This window comes from Simochromis diagramma, unplaced genomic scaffold, assembly GCF_900408965.1.
Source record: "Simochromis diagramma unplaced genomic scaffold, fSimDia1.1 OVJJ01000602.1, whole genome shotgun sequence".
Classification (NCBI taxonomy): Eukaryota; Metazoa; Chordata; class Actinopteri; order Cichliformes; family Cichlidae; genus Simochromis; species Simochromis diagramma.
Window position 1 is genome coordinate 3,692,737 of NW_024387040.1, and position 15,531 is coordinate 3,708,267.

Genomic DNA, 15,531 nt, shown 5'->3' on the forward strand with positions numbered 1-15,531 from the left:
TTTTTATAATTAATATTCATACACAGATATTTGCTACAAAGGCAATACAAATGTAATACTATATTAACAAATTTGTACAACAAAATAATCAGCAATATTTACAGTTTTTAACATTTCCTGCTAAAGCTGACAAAAACTCATGGTTCTCATTGCGTGCATGTCAAGTTTCTTTTTTGTTGCTGGGCTTCCGTTGCCATAGTGACAACCTCTAACCCGTGTAGTGTAGCAAAGCCAGAAACATTTCAGTCATTGAGTTTGACAACATGGCTTGATTACCACCTTTTCAACAGCACAAGTGCGATTTTCTGTTTGGTGAAGCTGCCCTCTGGGACTCTCAAATCACAGCGAACACCCGGAACGCCTTCCCTCCGGGAGGGTTTTGAAGGCTGCGGGGAAGGAGAACAACAAGAGGGAGAGTGAGTCTGGGTGCTGCATGTGTCAGATACAGAACATGTCCCAGCCTACATGACAGACACACACAAACAGATCGACTGGTTTTGTGGAGAAATGTCCGTGGCGGTGTGCTGTCTGACGTTCTGATGACAGACAGCACACAAACAGATGGAGGCTGAAGTTCAGTGAAAAAAAAAAAACAGGTAAACCACCCATTAATACACAAACACGAGGAACTTCATGTGGTCACCCAGCAAAGACAGACATGTTGTAAAGGTAAGGGACACAGATAAGTGATGGGCAGACGTCAGATATCTTAGCAGAGTGACAAAGATAAATTAAGTGGCGACAGGCATGGTAAGAGCAAGGAGATGAAGAGGAGGAGGAAAGGGCTTTGAATGAATGAGGCTGTGAATGCAAGTCTCCCCTCTACATAGGTCATGGGAAGTGTAGTGATTCTGCAGACCACAGTAGGGGCAATTTAATTCCTCTTAAAAACTGGAACAGACTACACTGTATCTAGGTCACTTTGAAGAGTGGCTGGTATGAACCTGTGGCCTTAATATTGTTGCAAGGTGGTGCAGCATAAATTCAACACAAGCTTTCACCTTATTAGCATAGCAATACCTTAGCTTGCAGGAGAATTTAATAACAGCAATCTCTAATTTTATATCAGAGACACTTTGAGTCTTCAGACTCAAAGATCACATCTGCTGATTCTTCTACATTCAGAAGACAGCGTTACACAGCACAGATTTGAATTTGTTTGAGTACTTTATAGGCCGCTTTAAGCTTCTTAACATTCCAACAGCCACCGTAAAAACCAGTGATATCTCTTGTTTCCTACTCTGTGTTAGCACATGGCACCAAACAAGGTAATCTACTCTCAACCCTCTTCGTCGGATTAGACAAATGAAAAATGTCGGGGCAGTATAAGCAGATGTACACCCCTATGTCGACGATGAAGTGCTCTATTTGCAAACTAGCTGAGGCGTTTCATCTTATGTATATTGCTGTCCTTGGCTGTGGCATTGTTAAAGCTGGAACGAGAAGCTGTTACATATACATGACCAGCTGTTACATCCGAGCACTCGCCAAGTGGGTTCACACAGTGCTGATTAAACCTATCAGAGCCATGTAAATGGATGTGTATTTTCCAGTATACCAGAGTTTTGAATCTGGCCTCTGTGGTGACATTCCCATGCTGGCACTCCAGTAGAGATGAATTTTGTATTATCAAAAAAATAGCCAGTTTGCCAAAACTAAAGAAGGGAGAAACCACAGAGCAGGATGGAGAAGAATATATCAGCTCAGTGTGGTAGAAACACCCAAAGAAAAGGAAAGTTTCTGGTGCTCTAGACAGAAAAGGAACTCGTTCAGAGAAAGAATTAGTGTCTAAAAAAGATGTTTATAATAAGTTATTAACTATTGTCAGCTGTGTTTATGTAATTATTCTTGCTGCCAGAAGGGGGAGACAAAAACAACAGAGGCGCTAGATGTTCTTTATATGCTAAAAATTGGTCATTTCAGCTTCTTACTATTGCTGGTTGCTAATGCGGATGTAAGCATTAGCAACCAGCATTGTGGGTGAACAAAAGATTACAAACAGGCCATTCCAGCCCATTGTTAGCTGACTGCCAAGCAATGTGACGGCATTATAACATATCACACCTAATTTAACTTTTATGGCTATAAATATGATGTTTTTGTTCTGAAATTAAAATGAAACAATGTTTTTACAAGATGTTATAGTTGCATAATTGCTGAAACAGATTATTTTAGTTAATTGCTAGGCAACATGATGATGTCATAATATTTGATATAGGTAAGAACCTTCAGAGGACTAAGATAAACCTGTGTGCAAAGTTTGGTCGCTCAGCTCCTGTTGGTCCAAGAGGAGTTGAGAGACAAAGAAACAAACACAGACAGAAATTTCTTTGCAGATATTTGTTGTCTGTGCTACATATATTTCATCTTTTTAGCTTTTGTGATGCTGGCTACTTTTCAGCTGTATTATATTTAATAAATATTCAGCAACACAGCAACTTCAAATGCAGCAAGTCAGCTTGTCGGTGATGACGACTTCTCTTTCTATACCATGTAGCAAATTAGAGCAATCGAACGCCATTTCACAGATTCATTTAGATTACAAGTGACCGTACAAATAACCAGATACGTTTCTACCAAATAAATGAGATGTTTTACACATAAATCCTTCATAAATCCTTGCAGCTTCTTTCCTCAACCTGATTTGCATTAATTCATCCACTTTCCTGTTAGAACCAAGCAAGAAAATTGTCTAAAATCTGATTCAGTATTGACCCCCTTTGAGATAAATGGTAACAAGACCCTGTTTCCTCGGTTACACGCATTAACTTTTTATTTCTGTCCTTTTTAATTTTTCTGTTTAACTATATTAAGCTTTAAATCCTTGTCTATTGGTCGTCCTTTTTGACCTACTACCAGAAAGCAAACCACGTCTAGAACTACACGAAGATGCACTCCTCTTGTGTACACTAATTGCCAAGCAATTCATTATTTTAAACTACAAGAATGCAAATGACTCTACCACGTGCACTGCATACAGGATGTAACTGCCTGCATCTTGAAATGATTAGGTCCACAAGGAGAGGAGAGTGGATACCTGAGAGGCATTGATTTCTTACTGCTCCACTCTGGGTGAAAGTGCATTAACCTCTTCACTTTCCTGTCATGTATTAAGGCTGAATGCTGACACAGGACCAGTAAACCCCCCAAACAATATATCTATATTGGTATTATAAAACAGAGATAGGATACTGTTATGCATTATTTATTTTGTCCTTCTTTTATTGTGTATATAACTATTTTCCATCCATCTATCTATACACATATATATTTATTTATTTTATTATTTATTTTCCCCTCTTATAAGATTGTGAGGTTAGTCATCCAATACCTCTCTGAGGAAATGCCATTCTGGTACGAGGCGATGTAGTGTTTTCGCTTGTCCACTGGCATCACATCGATGTAACCACCCACATCGTTCCTGATGACTCCAGCGTGGACGGCCGCTCGACATATACTGGACTTCTACAGGAGCATGCAAGAGGAAGGAAAACATGTCAGAAATGTTCATTCATTTCTGTCTCTAAAATGCTGACAGCCCCAAAGTAGTGTGAATTAGTGTCTGACAAGTTCAGCTTCAAAAACAGGGACTTACATCAGAGTATATTCTGGTACCGATCACTCTGGATATGTGAGGATTCTCTTCTACACAGTTTCTCGGGCAGTATAACCTAAGACGAATGATGAACAGACATGATGCTAGGCAGCTCTGATAACCAGAGAGAGTGTGCGATACAGGGAGGTGCATACCTTGGACAGTGTTTTGCAGGCCTTTCGTATGGACACAGTTGTGCAACTGTGGTTTCACATGTGATGGCTTTGACTGTAAGAAGGAAACACAGCGAGTGTCGGCAAAGCCCATAATGAGAAGCTGGAAACAAATGACAACATATCTACATGCACAGCGTGACAGACTAACCTGTCACTCTGGAGACTGTGAAGGAGTTAGCACTTTGATATTTTCTGTCAAGGGGAAAATGAATACAGCAACATTAGATGTTATTATTTCTATTCACTTTCATTATATTTAACTATCAGTTGTCATTGGTGTAAATTTATTGCCGTCTCACCCAAGTGACTGGACGCCATTCTTGTAGGATTTGATAAAAAAGTCCTTTCTTCCTTGCCTTGTTACATCCATCCATCCTCCATCATTATCTATGACACCAGCATGTAGACCAGCTCTGCACACACTGGATTGCTGCAATAAAAGAGATAAAAAGAGACACCATTTATACTGTATTTAGTAAGAAATTTGGATAAATAAGCACTAAGACGTATCCTCAAAGTACAAAACATCTTTTTCCCCAAAGCTTCATCTTGCACACCTCATGAAAAAACACTGAAGCGTCCAAATCTTTTTTAATCTTCCCTCAGAGTACACTAGCTACATGTGCACTCACCATTTCATAGTACACTGTGCCAACTACTTTTCCTGTAGCATCTAGGCATCCAGCTGGGCACTCGTATCTGTGTGTCAATGCAAAAATAACCATGTGAATATGTGAACTATACATTCTGCACCGCACCCTATTAATGCTTCGCTTTCACTGTACCTATTGCATGTTGTTCCTTTGCACTGATCCCGAAGCTTAGTGTCACAGGTCACTAGCTGGGCTGTAACACATAAACACAGAGGTCTTTGAGTTCTCCTGCAGGAAACAGCATGTGTGAACTAGCGGCTCTGATGCAGATGACTAGTTCCTAAAAGACTCAAGTGGAGACGCTTCAAGAATAAAAGACAAGAATTCAGGTTCAGGGTGGTCAGCAAAACTAGAGGATGTGTCTCATCTTACAAGCACAGGCCTTAATGTGCTGCAGAGAGGAAGCCATTTAAAAACCACAGCGAGCCGCTCTCACCCCTCAACACTTCTCAGCAAGCCAAAAACAAACACACACTCAGGGGCTCATGCTAAAATAGACCTCCCCTCTCTGCTCCAAAGAGTGACTTGCAATATTGAGTAGACTCCAGAAAGTGCCAGGGTTAATCATGGAGATGACAGATAAGGACTATACAGCATCAAAGCGATTTAAGATAAATTGCAAGAAAAATATTTAAGGTCAAAGTCTACTTTTTGCACTTATTATTCAGTATCGCTAGCTCAATACTGAGCAAGCAGCTACAGGTTTCCTTTTTCTTTTGCAGCACATATTGTCCTCCACTTCCACTCTCTGCGCCTCCCAGACCTAAAACCATATTGTACACCCCCCATTTCGAGAGGAAACCTGATCCAAAATAAACAGTCAAATGGCAGCTTACACATCTGCTGTGTGTTGACCATTTCATTCTTCTGCAGGTCCTCTGCGGGGGGCTGCGTAGGGGCTGGAGCGGGGAAACTGGGAGGCTCAGGTCTGGAGCCCCGAGCCCGGGGATTTGTGGTACGGGGGACCTCTGGTTCAATAAAGTTGTTCTCTTCAGTTTCCTCTTGCAATGGATATGAATTGTCATCTTGCCCTTAAATAAAACAGAAATCAAGGCATGATAATGAGTTATTTTCATCGACCTCTGTCTCCCTCTCTCTATGTGTGGCTTTTTCTTACCTTTGTAGCAGAGGTTGTCTTTGCATCCTCCTCCATAGCTGGGGGGACAAGAAGAGCACGGGGTCCCATGTTTGTAAGGTGCATGGCCCCACCAGTTTCCCCTGTGCACATGAAACATCAAACAAAAACTACTGAACACAGACAAACCAGGACTGCTTTAACTACAAGTGATCGCTATGATGTCACATCAAAACGGCCTGACACTATAATTAACTCTTCACAGTGCTGGTGCACAACATATCTGCTTACTTCGGTGAATAGTTGCAGACAAGATAGACGGCTTTGGCCCAGATCTGCCCCCACACGTTCATGTTGTAACACAAGTTGATTGCACAGCCAATTCGACTGCTGGTAGCCCAGACAAGCTACAAAAGAAGGACAATACGGAGAAGCAGAAACAGATGACTTAAATGTTCTCATTGCACCTTTGTAAGGTTTCCAGAAGTCATGATCCATAGCTACCTGTGTGTAATGTGTGCAAACTGGGCCAGAGCACCTGAAGGGACAGTAGGGATTACACTCTTGAGGGTAAGGGAAGGAGTAGTCTTTCACTTCATCATACCAAGCCTGAACATGGGACGTGGGTGGACGATACCTGGAGAGATCAGTAAGCACATCTATGATTATAATGTTCCAAGCAACATATCTTGTGTCTTATGAGTCCTTTGGTGTAGATGTTGGCATTAAGCTCTTCACTGCTCACTACAACTGTCTTTTTAAGTCTTGTAATATACTGTATAAGCTCTCAGTGCTCGGATATTCAGTTATGTTAAAATGCATATATATATATGTATGTATATGGTAAATATGGCCGAGCATTAGATAAGCAGTGCTTGATTTGTTTTGACACAAGAACTCTGAGGCAAGCACACTTAATAAACCCATGTAGTGCCACCTATAGTTATCATCCACTGGCAAACAGAGTGCTCTAACTGAAAATCAACATTTGTGCTCAGTAACCAAGGACACCGATCTGGCACCAGGTGTTGCCAGTTAATCTGATTAGAATTAAGCAGACATCTCGACTGTGGAGTGATATGATTAGATGCAGAACAAGCGTCTCTTGTGTGAAGCAGCGCTGTTTTCTGGAGCTCTGCAGGAGACTGAGTGAAATAAAGGAGCAAAGAAATCTGTTAAGTCTGAGTCCACTCGCATATATGCCACAGTGTGTGTGTGACGTCTCATTCGCAGCAGGTAAATGCCAGTCATGGGTAACATATTGTACACTCGCCGGCCACCTTATTACTTGCGAATGTTCAAGTGCTTGTTAATGCAAATGTCTTATCTGCCAATCAGAATAAAGAAACAGGGTGATTTAAGAGACTTTGGACGTGGCATGGTTTTCCGTGTCGGACAGGCTGCTTGGAATATTTCAGAAATTGCTGATCTACTGGAATTTTCCAACACAACCCTATCTCTAGGGTTTGCAAAGAAAGGTCCAAAAACCAGAAAATATCCAGTGAGCAGCAGTTCTCTGTTCAAAAATGCCTGTTTGATGCCAGAGATCAGAAGAGAGCAGCCAGGATGCTTTGAGCTGACAGGAATGCAACAATAACTCAAATAACCACCTGTTACCAACAACATAGGCAGAGCAGCATCTCTGAACGCACAGCACATCAAAACCTTGAAGCAGATGGGCTACAATAGTAGAGGACCATACTGGGTGCCACCCCTGTCAGCTAAGAACAGGAAACCGAGGCTACAATTCACACAGGCTCGCCAAAATTGGACAATAGAAGAAAAACTTTGTCTGACCTGATAAGTCTTGATTTCTGCTGTGTCTGGTGTTAAATGGTGGTGTAAATAACACAAAACCATAGAGCCGTCCTTGCTTCTATCAACAGTTCGGTCTGCTGGTGGTGTAATGTTGCGTTGATATTTTCCTTGGACACTTCGAGCCCTTTAGTATCAACTGAACGTTGTTTAAATGTCAGCCTGCCTGAGTACTGTTGCTGACCATCCGTTTAAACACGAGAGTGACTTCATTGTATCCAAACAGCCTCGATCATCACCAGATTTTTATACTACAGCTTACTTGGTCACTTAAAGTAGAACAGAGCACTTTGAAAACCTTTCGAAGTGTCCAAACTTATTTAATTTTAGTGTTTGATAGCATAAACTGTCTGTAATAACAGATTATTTACCTTCCCCAGTGTGCCCCCAGATTCTGTCCAATCTGCGGCAGCAAGCCGGCGGGACCGTGCTCCCACAGACACGTCTCTGCCCACTCCTCTGCAGTACGTTCCAACTCTGTGTCCCACACCTGCACGAGGCGAGATGGAGAAATGAGTTTCCTGGATTATAAAAGTAACAAAATGGTGATAAAATGCATATAAACCAGTTCAATGTGTTATAGGGTAATGGAGCTTAGAGAAGCACTGCTCTGTGGTCAGTAACATGAGGGGAAATGGCACACCATTTCAACCTATGATGATAAGGAAGAGAAACTAGGAGCTGCTGCTGCTGCAGTAAAGCTTTTTGCCTTTCTTACTTCGACTCAGCTGACTTTTCTTGGAAGTTGGAAGTTTTGGAAGTCGTGGAAGTTTAAAAAAAAAAAAAAAAAAAGGGGGGGGGGGGGGTTTAGTAATAACTTCCATATGTCTCTAGTGAGATGACTGGGTACATGCTTTTGTTTCACTTTCCCTCTGTGAGTTGCCCTCTCAGTCAAGTTTAGCTCTGGTTGGATACTAAGGGATCATATTCCCATTCTGGGGTTTTCTGGGAATGCAAAGAGTGTCCTTCCTCCCTGCTGACCTATATTCTACTATAAAAATGCTAGAAAAACACCAACTGTACTTCCTCTGAAGGACGGCGTGTGTTCGTTTACTCCCAGTTCCAGTGTGGGATGACTTGTATAACAGGTTTCTGCCAGAAAGTCAATTAGTTGATGTGCGTTAGTGGGTGTGAGCGCATGTATTAGTAGTATATGGGTGAAGGTGTCAGAAATATTTGCATTTCACACGTTGGGGCCTGGAATTCAGCTTACCTTCACTGAAATCTCATCCACTAACCGTACTAAAATAACCCCCCTCAACTTCCACCAACCACCTCCACTGTCCGTCCCTCTAGAAACAACTGCCCCGCACACCTACTTAGCAACAGGATATCTGGCAGTGCTGCAAATTAACTCTTAACTCCGAGCAGTTTCTTCAGCTGTTTCTTCCCGTTAAACGCATTTGTTAAAAATCAGCGACGCCAACGTGATACTGCAGAGCGGAATGTCAGTTTTTAAAACCGAGCCTTGTGGGAAGGTTGCATAACTGAACAAACACATAAAAATTCATCGCCAATAGAAGGATGCAGAGTTACAGCAACCTCTCCTGCAGTTGCCTGTGGTCGTTCCTGTACAATAAGGTCAGATGTTGAGTGACAGACGCGGGGCTAAAACAGGAATGAGAATTCGTTTACCTGAAACCCTATCTGCGCTCAGACGTGACCTCTGCTTGCAGTGAGCCGCAAATAAATGTCGGTGTTGCCTTATCTGTTGCGTATCCCTTTTTTTGGCAGGATAATGGAGACCAGTCAACTCTAGTTTGATTTATATCTGCATATTTTCCCTTTGATTCTTCTCAAAGAATGACATCCTTGTGCAAAAAAACTGACTGAAATACAGTATGCAGTGCTAAATTGGTGGTTCTGTGTCTTAAAACATTTTACTGTGACCGCAACTACAATAGGCTTCAAGCCTGAAAAAGAACCCAAAATTCTGGCTGCAGCTTCTCGGAGCTCTTGGAGATTACAGTTTGTATCACAAAGACGTGATGTGCGATGATCTCGAGGCACGTCTTAAATAATGATAAAATAAGCAGCACGGTCCAGCTGAGAAACTCATTCCACTGTCCTGAAAAGTTGCAGTGAAAGCAGGTTGAGAAAGTGTTGACCGAGACACATATTTTTCAGCTGTTGAGTCTGTACAGAGTACAGCTGGCTTGTCAAGCTGCTGCTGTTTGCACAGTTCGCCCAGCAGGGGAGACCTTGTAACCGCGAACCACCCCGCCCACCACCCACTTCGACCACAGTTCCGCGGGGCCGTAAAGAAAAACACCTCCTCTGCTTGAGTCTTTCAGCACCGTGCACACTGCATTGTTTATTTCGCTTAACACTTCATTTGTGGCAGTTTTTTTTTTCTGATTCTATTCCAAAGGCCCAGAGGGCTACTTCCTTTGCAAGTGTGGGTTTCCTGCTCATAATCAATGGTGCATGCTGAATAATACTGAAAAGCAGGGAACAGACATGGGAATTGGGAAACCAAAGCTGGGGAAAAAGAAAACAGAAGGCGTGATATGATTTGGTGAGAACAATGGGATGCAAATGGGTAACTTAATTTACAGCAATACAAATCTTAACGGTATAGCAACAATAGTCAACAACAAGGGAAAAATAATAAGACAAATTAAAGGAAAGATGTGTATCCTCAGTTTGTGTAAATGTGTCTCTGCTCATTTTTATACCCATGCCGTTCTTTATTCTATCACACATTACTGAGTCGTCATTGGAGTCAATGGTCCGAAAAGTTTTATGATGACATTCCCCGAAATATTTATGAAAAGTGCAATTGCAACCCATTCATAGTGAGCATTTGCAGGAAGAGCAATGTTTATAATCTTGGCATTATATTAAGCAAGTGTACTGAGAGCTTTGGACTCCCACAGCAATATATGCAGCTTGAGATGGCGTGCAATTATTCATGCAGTGCATTCTAGCTCCCACCAGCTCATATCAAAGTTCCCGGGGCTGACCACTGTTTGAATGTTGTCGCCGAGCAAACACCATTATCTCCCTATTATTGTGCTGTAACAGGGGGCATGGTTTGAGCAACAATGCAAAGCAAATCATTGCTGGGTGAGAAAATCGCATTTGCAAAATTGCAGAAGGAGTTACGCAGCCAGTGTTTTGCAGATGAACCAAATGACAGGAAGCCGTTTCAACAGACGGAATTGCGAGCTGGCCAAACTGTAGCTCGAAACGCATGACAGGCGTTGGAGGAGGCAGTGAAGGATGGCTTTCAGAGGTTCTACAGACTTTTAACAAAACAAAACAAAAAAAAAGGCTGATGAGTCAGGACTGGATGGAAGGCCAAAGTGTTTTAAGTCAGCGTAGGGGAATGTTGGCCTCAGTTCATGGCATTGTCTAGAGGATAAAAGAGCACTTGGATGACCTCCGTAAATCACCCCCCCCCCCCCCAAAAGAAAAATCCTCTGAACAGGTGGTTTGAAGGATGTGCCAATAAGCGTAACGGCTCAGGTTTCACAAAAAGGAATCGGAAAGTATTTTCAATAAGTCAGGGAATGCCAAAGACAATCAAACACAGGGGATGCTCTCCAAACCTGTCATCTCTGTCACCAAACAGTGCCACTGCAGGCTGTGGTCATAGCTCCTTAAATGTTTTTATAGACAATGCTATTTGGACTCCAACGAGAGTGCCACATGTTTTCGGCAACCAGTGCAGGTGAGGTCCCAAGAGAGCATATTTTCTGTTATTTTGTCTTTTAGGCTTTGCAGGAGTTTTAAAGTAGTTTTAAGTTTTAAAGTTTTAAAGGAGTTTTATAAGTAATTCAGGGTGGATTGTTCCAAATTACTGTACATAGGATTTACTGGATGTGCTTTAAGCACCTGTGGCAGATGCTCTCTTCCCCACGCCTTGTGATTGAGCAAACCTGTAATAAAAAACAGACACACACACACTGGAGGGAATTCATCTCCGGGCTGGTGTATGACTTCTGAACCATCCAGTGCAAGAAACGTTGCATCAGATGCTCGTCCATATAGCCGTAGACATTAACCCAGTGAAAATGTATTATCCTGCTTTTTTTATTGTTTTGTTATTGTGCTTCTTTGGTTTTTTAAACACATTACGCATCAATGATTTAAAAGGCTCGACATTTGGCAGCAGAACCCATTCATTTATCATCCATTGCTAACATCACTGTAACCTCAGACCTGAGCGCAGACCAGCAAAGCCAAGTTAAACATCAAGGCAGGTGGGGCTCTTTCTCCCAGGATGCCATTTGTTTGTCTTACAGGGCTTCAAACGCTGACACGTCTCTGTTTATACCTGCGGGGTCAACATTTGAGTGAGCGGCAGAAACGCGGTCCTCCTACCGAAGCTTTGTGGACCGCTACAGAGTGTGAATGCTCATCCGGGGAATTTTTTGGGCCTCTGTCTTGGATAATGACAGAATGGGAACGGAGCCACAGGGATAAGGGAGAGGGGAGGCAGAAAGAGAGAGAGAGGGAGGGCAAGAAAAAGAAGGGGGAGGAAAGAGGGGGATTTGAATTGATGTTATCTCTGAGTCTCTGTCATGATTGCCACAGAGGGTCACTTGGGTTGTGGTTTAATACAATGGCAGACAATAACAGAGCTGATGGGCAAATGGTTATGTGTGCGGATGTGTGTGTGTGTGTGTGTGTCTGCATGCCTGAGTGTGTCAGGAGAGCAGGAGAGCATGTCTATGAAGTCTTCCAGTACAGTGAAGCTGTGAGGTTTCTGAAAGGTGACAGCAGTTCAACACGGACCAAAGGAAAATCGGAGGAGTACGGAGCACCCTTTTAAAAATAAAGGGCTAAAAATCACCAAAAGACCTGCTCTACATATGACCTGAACAGCTTCTGTCTGAAACACACTGACATCTACAAAACTGCACATGAGATTTCGGTGCCTATTCTTGCATGCTGCCGTCTCTCCTAACTGCGTGCCCCTTCAGAGTTTTTTTTTCCTTTTTGCTCATTTCCTCTTTTCTCACCTTCACTTCAGTTACTTTGACACCTGTTTTGCGATGCTTTCTCTCCCTCCATCTGTCTCACGCTGCCTCCTCTTCCTATTTAAAAAACTCTTTTATGAGTTTTTTTTTTTTTATACCTGTATTTCACTTCATCTTGCATTTCTTGCTAACTTTCATTCTCCTTCACCTCACGTACTCTTGTTGCTTGCCTTTCCATATTTCACCCCTGGGTGCCCCTGCAGCTAAGAAAAAAAAAAAAAAAAAAAAAAAAAAAAACAGCCAAGTGTAACAGGAGACAGTAGAAAAGAGCTGTGTGCTGCTGGCTCAGCATTTCTCCACTAGCGTGGGCCTTAACCAAAAGCCAGCCTGGCTGAGCATCTCACATACACATACCTATAACACACACACACACACACACACACACACACACACACACACACACACACACACTAGAGGTCCTCAAGTCAAACCTCTCAATTATACAATTACACAGTCCAGCAACTGCCCCCAGCAGGAACTGTTTATTTGCCTTTACCACAGAATAATACTGCCTTTTGTTCCATAGCTCTTTAAGCGTGGATGAAAAGATGATAAAATCTCATTACTTTCTGCACATTGCATTGATTTTTACCCTTTTAACTATTGCGGGCAATGCGTTGTAGTGGTCAAGCTGCGCCTACACACGTAGTGCTTCTGGAAAAGTTTCAGATTTGTGGATTGCTAAGTTTCAGAAGGTGTGCTATCCCCCGTGTGTGTTTAGTGAGGGGAGTGGGGGCAGGGGCAGCTGGTAAATCGAGCCCCGGTGCCGTGCTCAGATTCTAATTGCACTGTGAAAAGTGATCTGGCACTGTACATACACGTGATGGCCAAAGGATAAAGTCAAACAAATCTCTTACCACGAGTAAAAGAAAACAACAGAAAAAAAAAACATTGGAGAAATGTGATCATTGGCAAGGTGGTGAAAATTCTTCGCTTCTGGCAAAAATGACCAAAGTCACGTGGGTACAAAGTTAAGCGTGTGTGTGTCTCTTTGTGTTTGGGCTCATGTGTGAGGGTGCTTAGATGCTGGCATGCTGCAAGTGTGAGCCAAGTGGGATAAACGCCAGGCAGTCTGGTGACTGGGTCATTTCACTAAGCTATATGGGCCACAAATGTGCGAGAGTTCAGAAAAGGGTCAAAACATGCGCTAACTGCATGAACTACGAATCACCGAAGACGCACAGACAACACCTCCACCTACCATGTACTCCATGTTGGAAGCAGGAGGGTAAACTTGGCCTCTGAGCTTGTTGTGAAGGTCCAGGATGAGCTGAGCGTCGCTATCAGTAATGGCCCTCTTCCCCCTCTGTTTGGCCTCCCACCAGTCGCCGTCCTCGTCCAGATACTTGTCCAAAATCTGCTCCCAGCCTGTGGAGTTTGGAAGCATCACCATGGATGTTGTCGTCTGGAGCAGCAGGAGCAAGGACACGCCTCTCAGCCGGTGCAGGGACCCAAGCCTCATCCTTGGACACGCTGGTGATAACGATAAACTCGAGCAGGATGGATAGGGTTGAAAAATGTTTTTGTGCCAGCACAGACACACTTTGTCTACAATGTCAGCTGACAAGGACCCTGAAGGAGAGAGAGGGGGAGAGAAAGAAATGATAATTGGAAGCTTTGCAGTTGGAGTCCTGTATCAAATTTGCTGAATAACTTGGGTCAATATTGAACTTGGTGAGGACAGTGTGTTGGCTTGCAGGCACTTAGTCTGGTGCGCTGCCACAGGTAAGCTAATGGGGTTCAGTGAGGGTAAGCTGGCAGGCTGGGAATGACTAGTTTGGATTAAGCCTGGATTAAAGAAATCAATTTTTACAACTTTCCCCCTAAATCCAAACAATAAAAGGGAAGCTTTAGAAGGAAAGAACACAGCATTACAAATCACAGTAAACAGCACAGCTGCAATGAATGCAGTTAAGGGTACAGGATGGTGAATAATGTAGCTTTTGCTCTTACCAAGCCTGTATAAACACAGGCTCTCACTGAAAGTGTGTGTGCAAGCAAGGATGCTGACAGAAGCTGATATAACGAGCCAATATCTAATGGAAAATGTGAACAGTAATGCATATTAAAACAGAAATGGAGTGGTGTGATTTAGTGCAGACTTTGGAAATAATTTACCTTTAATGAATTGGAATGAAGCCCACTCCTTGAGGTTGTGACAGAGATCTGGCGATGAAACTTGTGTAGCAAGAAGAAGGGAAAAAAAATCCGCCTTCAGTTTGTGTTGCAGAGCTCAGGTGGAGCGGTGTGATGATTGTCGCTGGCTGCCATAGCACGTAAATCAAAGATGTGATGTGGTAGCTTCATTCGGTTTTCATCAGTTTGGGGGGGGAAAGAGAAGAAGTAGAAAAAGAAGGTCGGTCTTTCTTCTTTCAGGATTTTTGCACCAAAGCCGCCAAAGCATCACTTATCCACATTTTATCCTAAACTTGGCTGGGCTTCCAGAGAACCGCCCCTGACCACGCCTCTCCTAACTTTGGAAACAGCCCACACCGCTTCATGGCGAGACCTCTGTGCGCTTCCGGGGCAGTGCGTGCATATTTCTTTCCAGTGATGCGGGCAGAAAGTAAACCTTATACTGTGAGACTCTAAAACGCACAAAAAAATCAGATAAACGTTTTGTTTATATTTATTGATTTTGACAATGAGTTTATAATGATCATGACGTCATTTAGTAGTTATACCACCTGATCGTTGATTGGCTCGTCAGCGTTTTGCGATTTCAGCCTGGAAAGTGATTTTGTTCAAAACCGCATTAACTTAAATCAGATCTACCTCATCTTTGGGTCTCATTTTCCCAGGTCTGGCTGTTCACAGGTGGCTCTCTGTCTTCTTCTTCTTCTTTTTTTTTTCTTTTTCTGAGGTGGGGGGGTTATAACTAGAAAACCAAGCCAAGCCGTGAACTTGTCGTCACTCTTTCCCGGCTCTCTCCTGCAACACAGACTGAATTCCATAATGGAAACAGGCACGTTTTGTCTTTTGTCATCTGGTCATTTTTTACTGGTAGCTATGGCACATGTGGAAACAGTAGACCTGGGTTTGTGTTTACCCCCCCTCTACCCGGACAGGCTTACTTTTCCACCAGGGGAGGCACAATGTTCTTGTGTTTTACAATAAACTGCAGGCTGGCCAAGACAAGCATGTGCAGCAGTTTTTCCCCTGCTCTCCTCCCCCCAACACTAAGCAAATCCCCTTGTTTCTATGACTCCTTGATGTTTTTAGCACTTAC

The 15,531-nt window shown here is 43.0% G+C and overlaps 1 protein-coding gene across 1 annotated transcript; it reads right to left on the reverse strand.

Moving 5' to 3' along the window:
• Positions 1 to 285: 285 nt before the first annotated feature.
• crispld1a (cysteine-rich secretory protein LCCL domain containing 1a) lies at positions 286 to 14,778 on the reverse strand. Its single transcript, XM_040044261.1, has 15 exons — positions 14,421 to 14,778; positions 13,504 to 13,874; positions 7,686 to 7,804; positions 6,004 to 6,136; positions 5,791 to 5,906; positions 5,542 to 5,642; positions 5,261 to 5,455; positions 4,557 to 4,617; positions 4,404 to 4,470; positions 4,071 to 4,201; positions 3,920 to 3,963; positions 3,751 to 3,823; positions 3,596 to 3,671; positions 3,332 to 3,465; positions 286 to 386 (listed from the first exon to the last, which is right to left on the reverse strand). Exons 2-15 carry the CDS (start codon positions 13,762 to 13,764, stop codon positions 335 to 337), a joined length of 1,563 nt encoding a protein of 520 aa, XP_039900195.1. The 5' UTR covers positions 13,765 to 13,874; positions 14,421 to 14,778; the 3' UTR covers positions 286 to 334.
• Between the last annotated feature and the right edge of the window lie 753 nt (positions 14,779 to 15,531).

Coding starts and splice junctions, on each gene's coding strand:
- crispld1a (XM_040044261.1), bottom strand. CDS start 13,764: ATGAGGCTTGGGTCCCTGCACCGGCTGAGAGGCGTGTCCTTGCTCCTG. Junction 7,805..13,503: donor CTTCCAACATGGAGTACATG/GTAGGTGGAGGT, acceptor CGCCTCGTGCAG/GTGTGGGACACAGAGTTGGA. Junction 3,964..4,070: donor AATGGCGTCCAGTCACTTGG/GTGAGACGGCAA, acceptor TCCCCTTGACAG/AAAATATCAAAGTGCTAACT.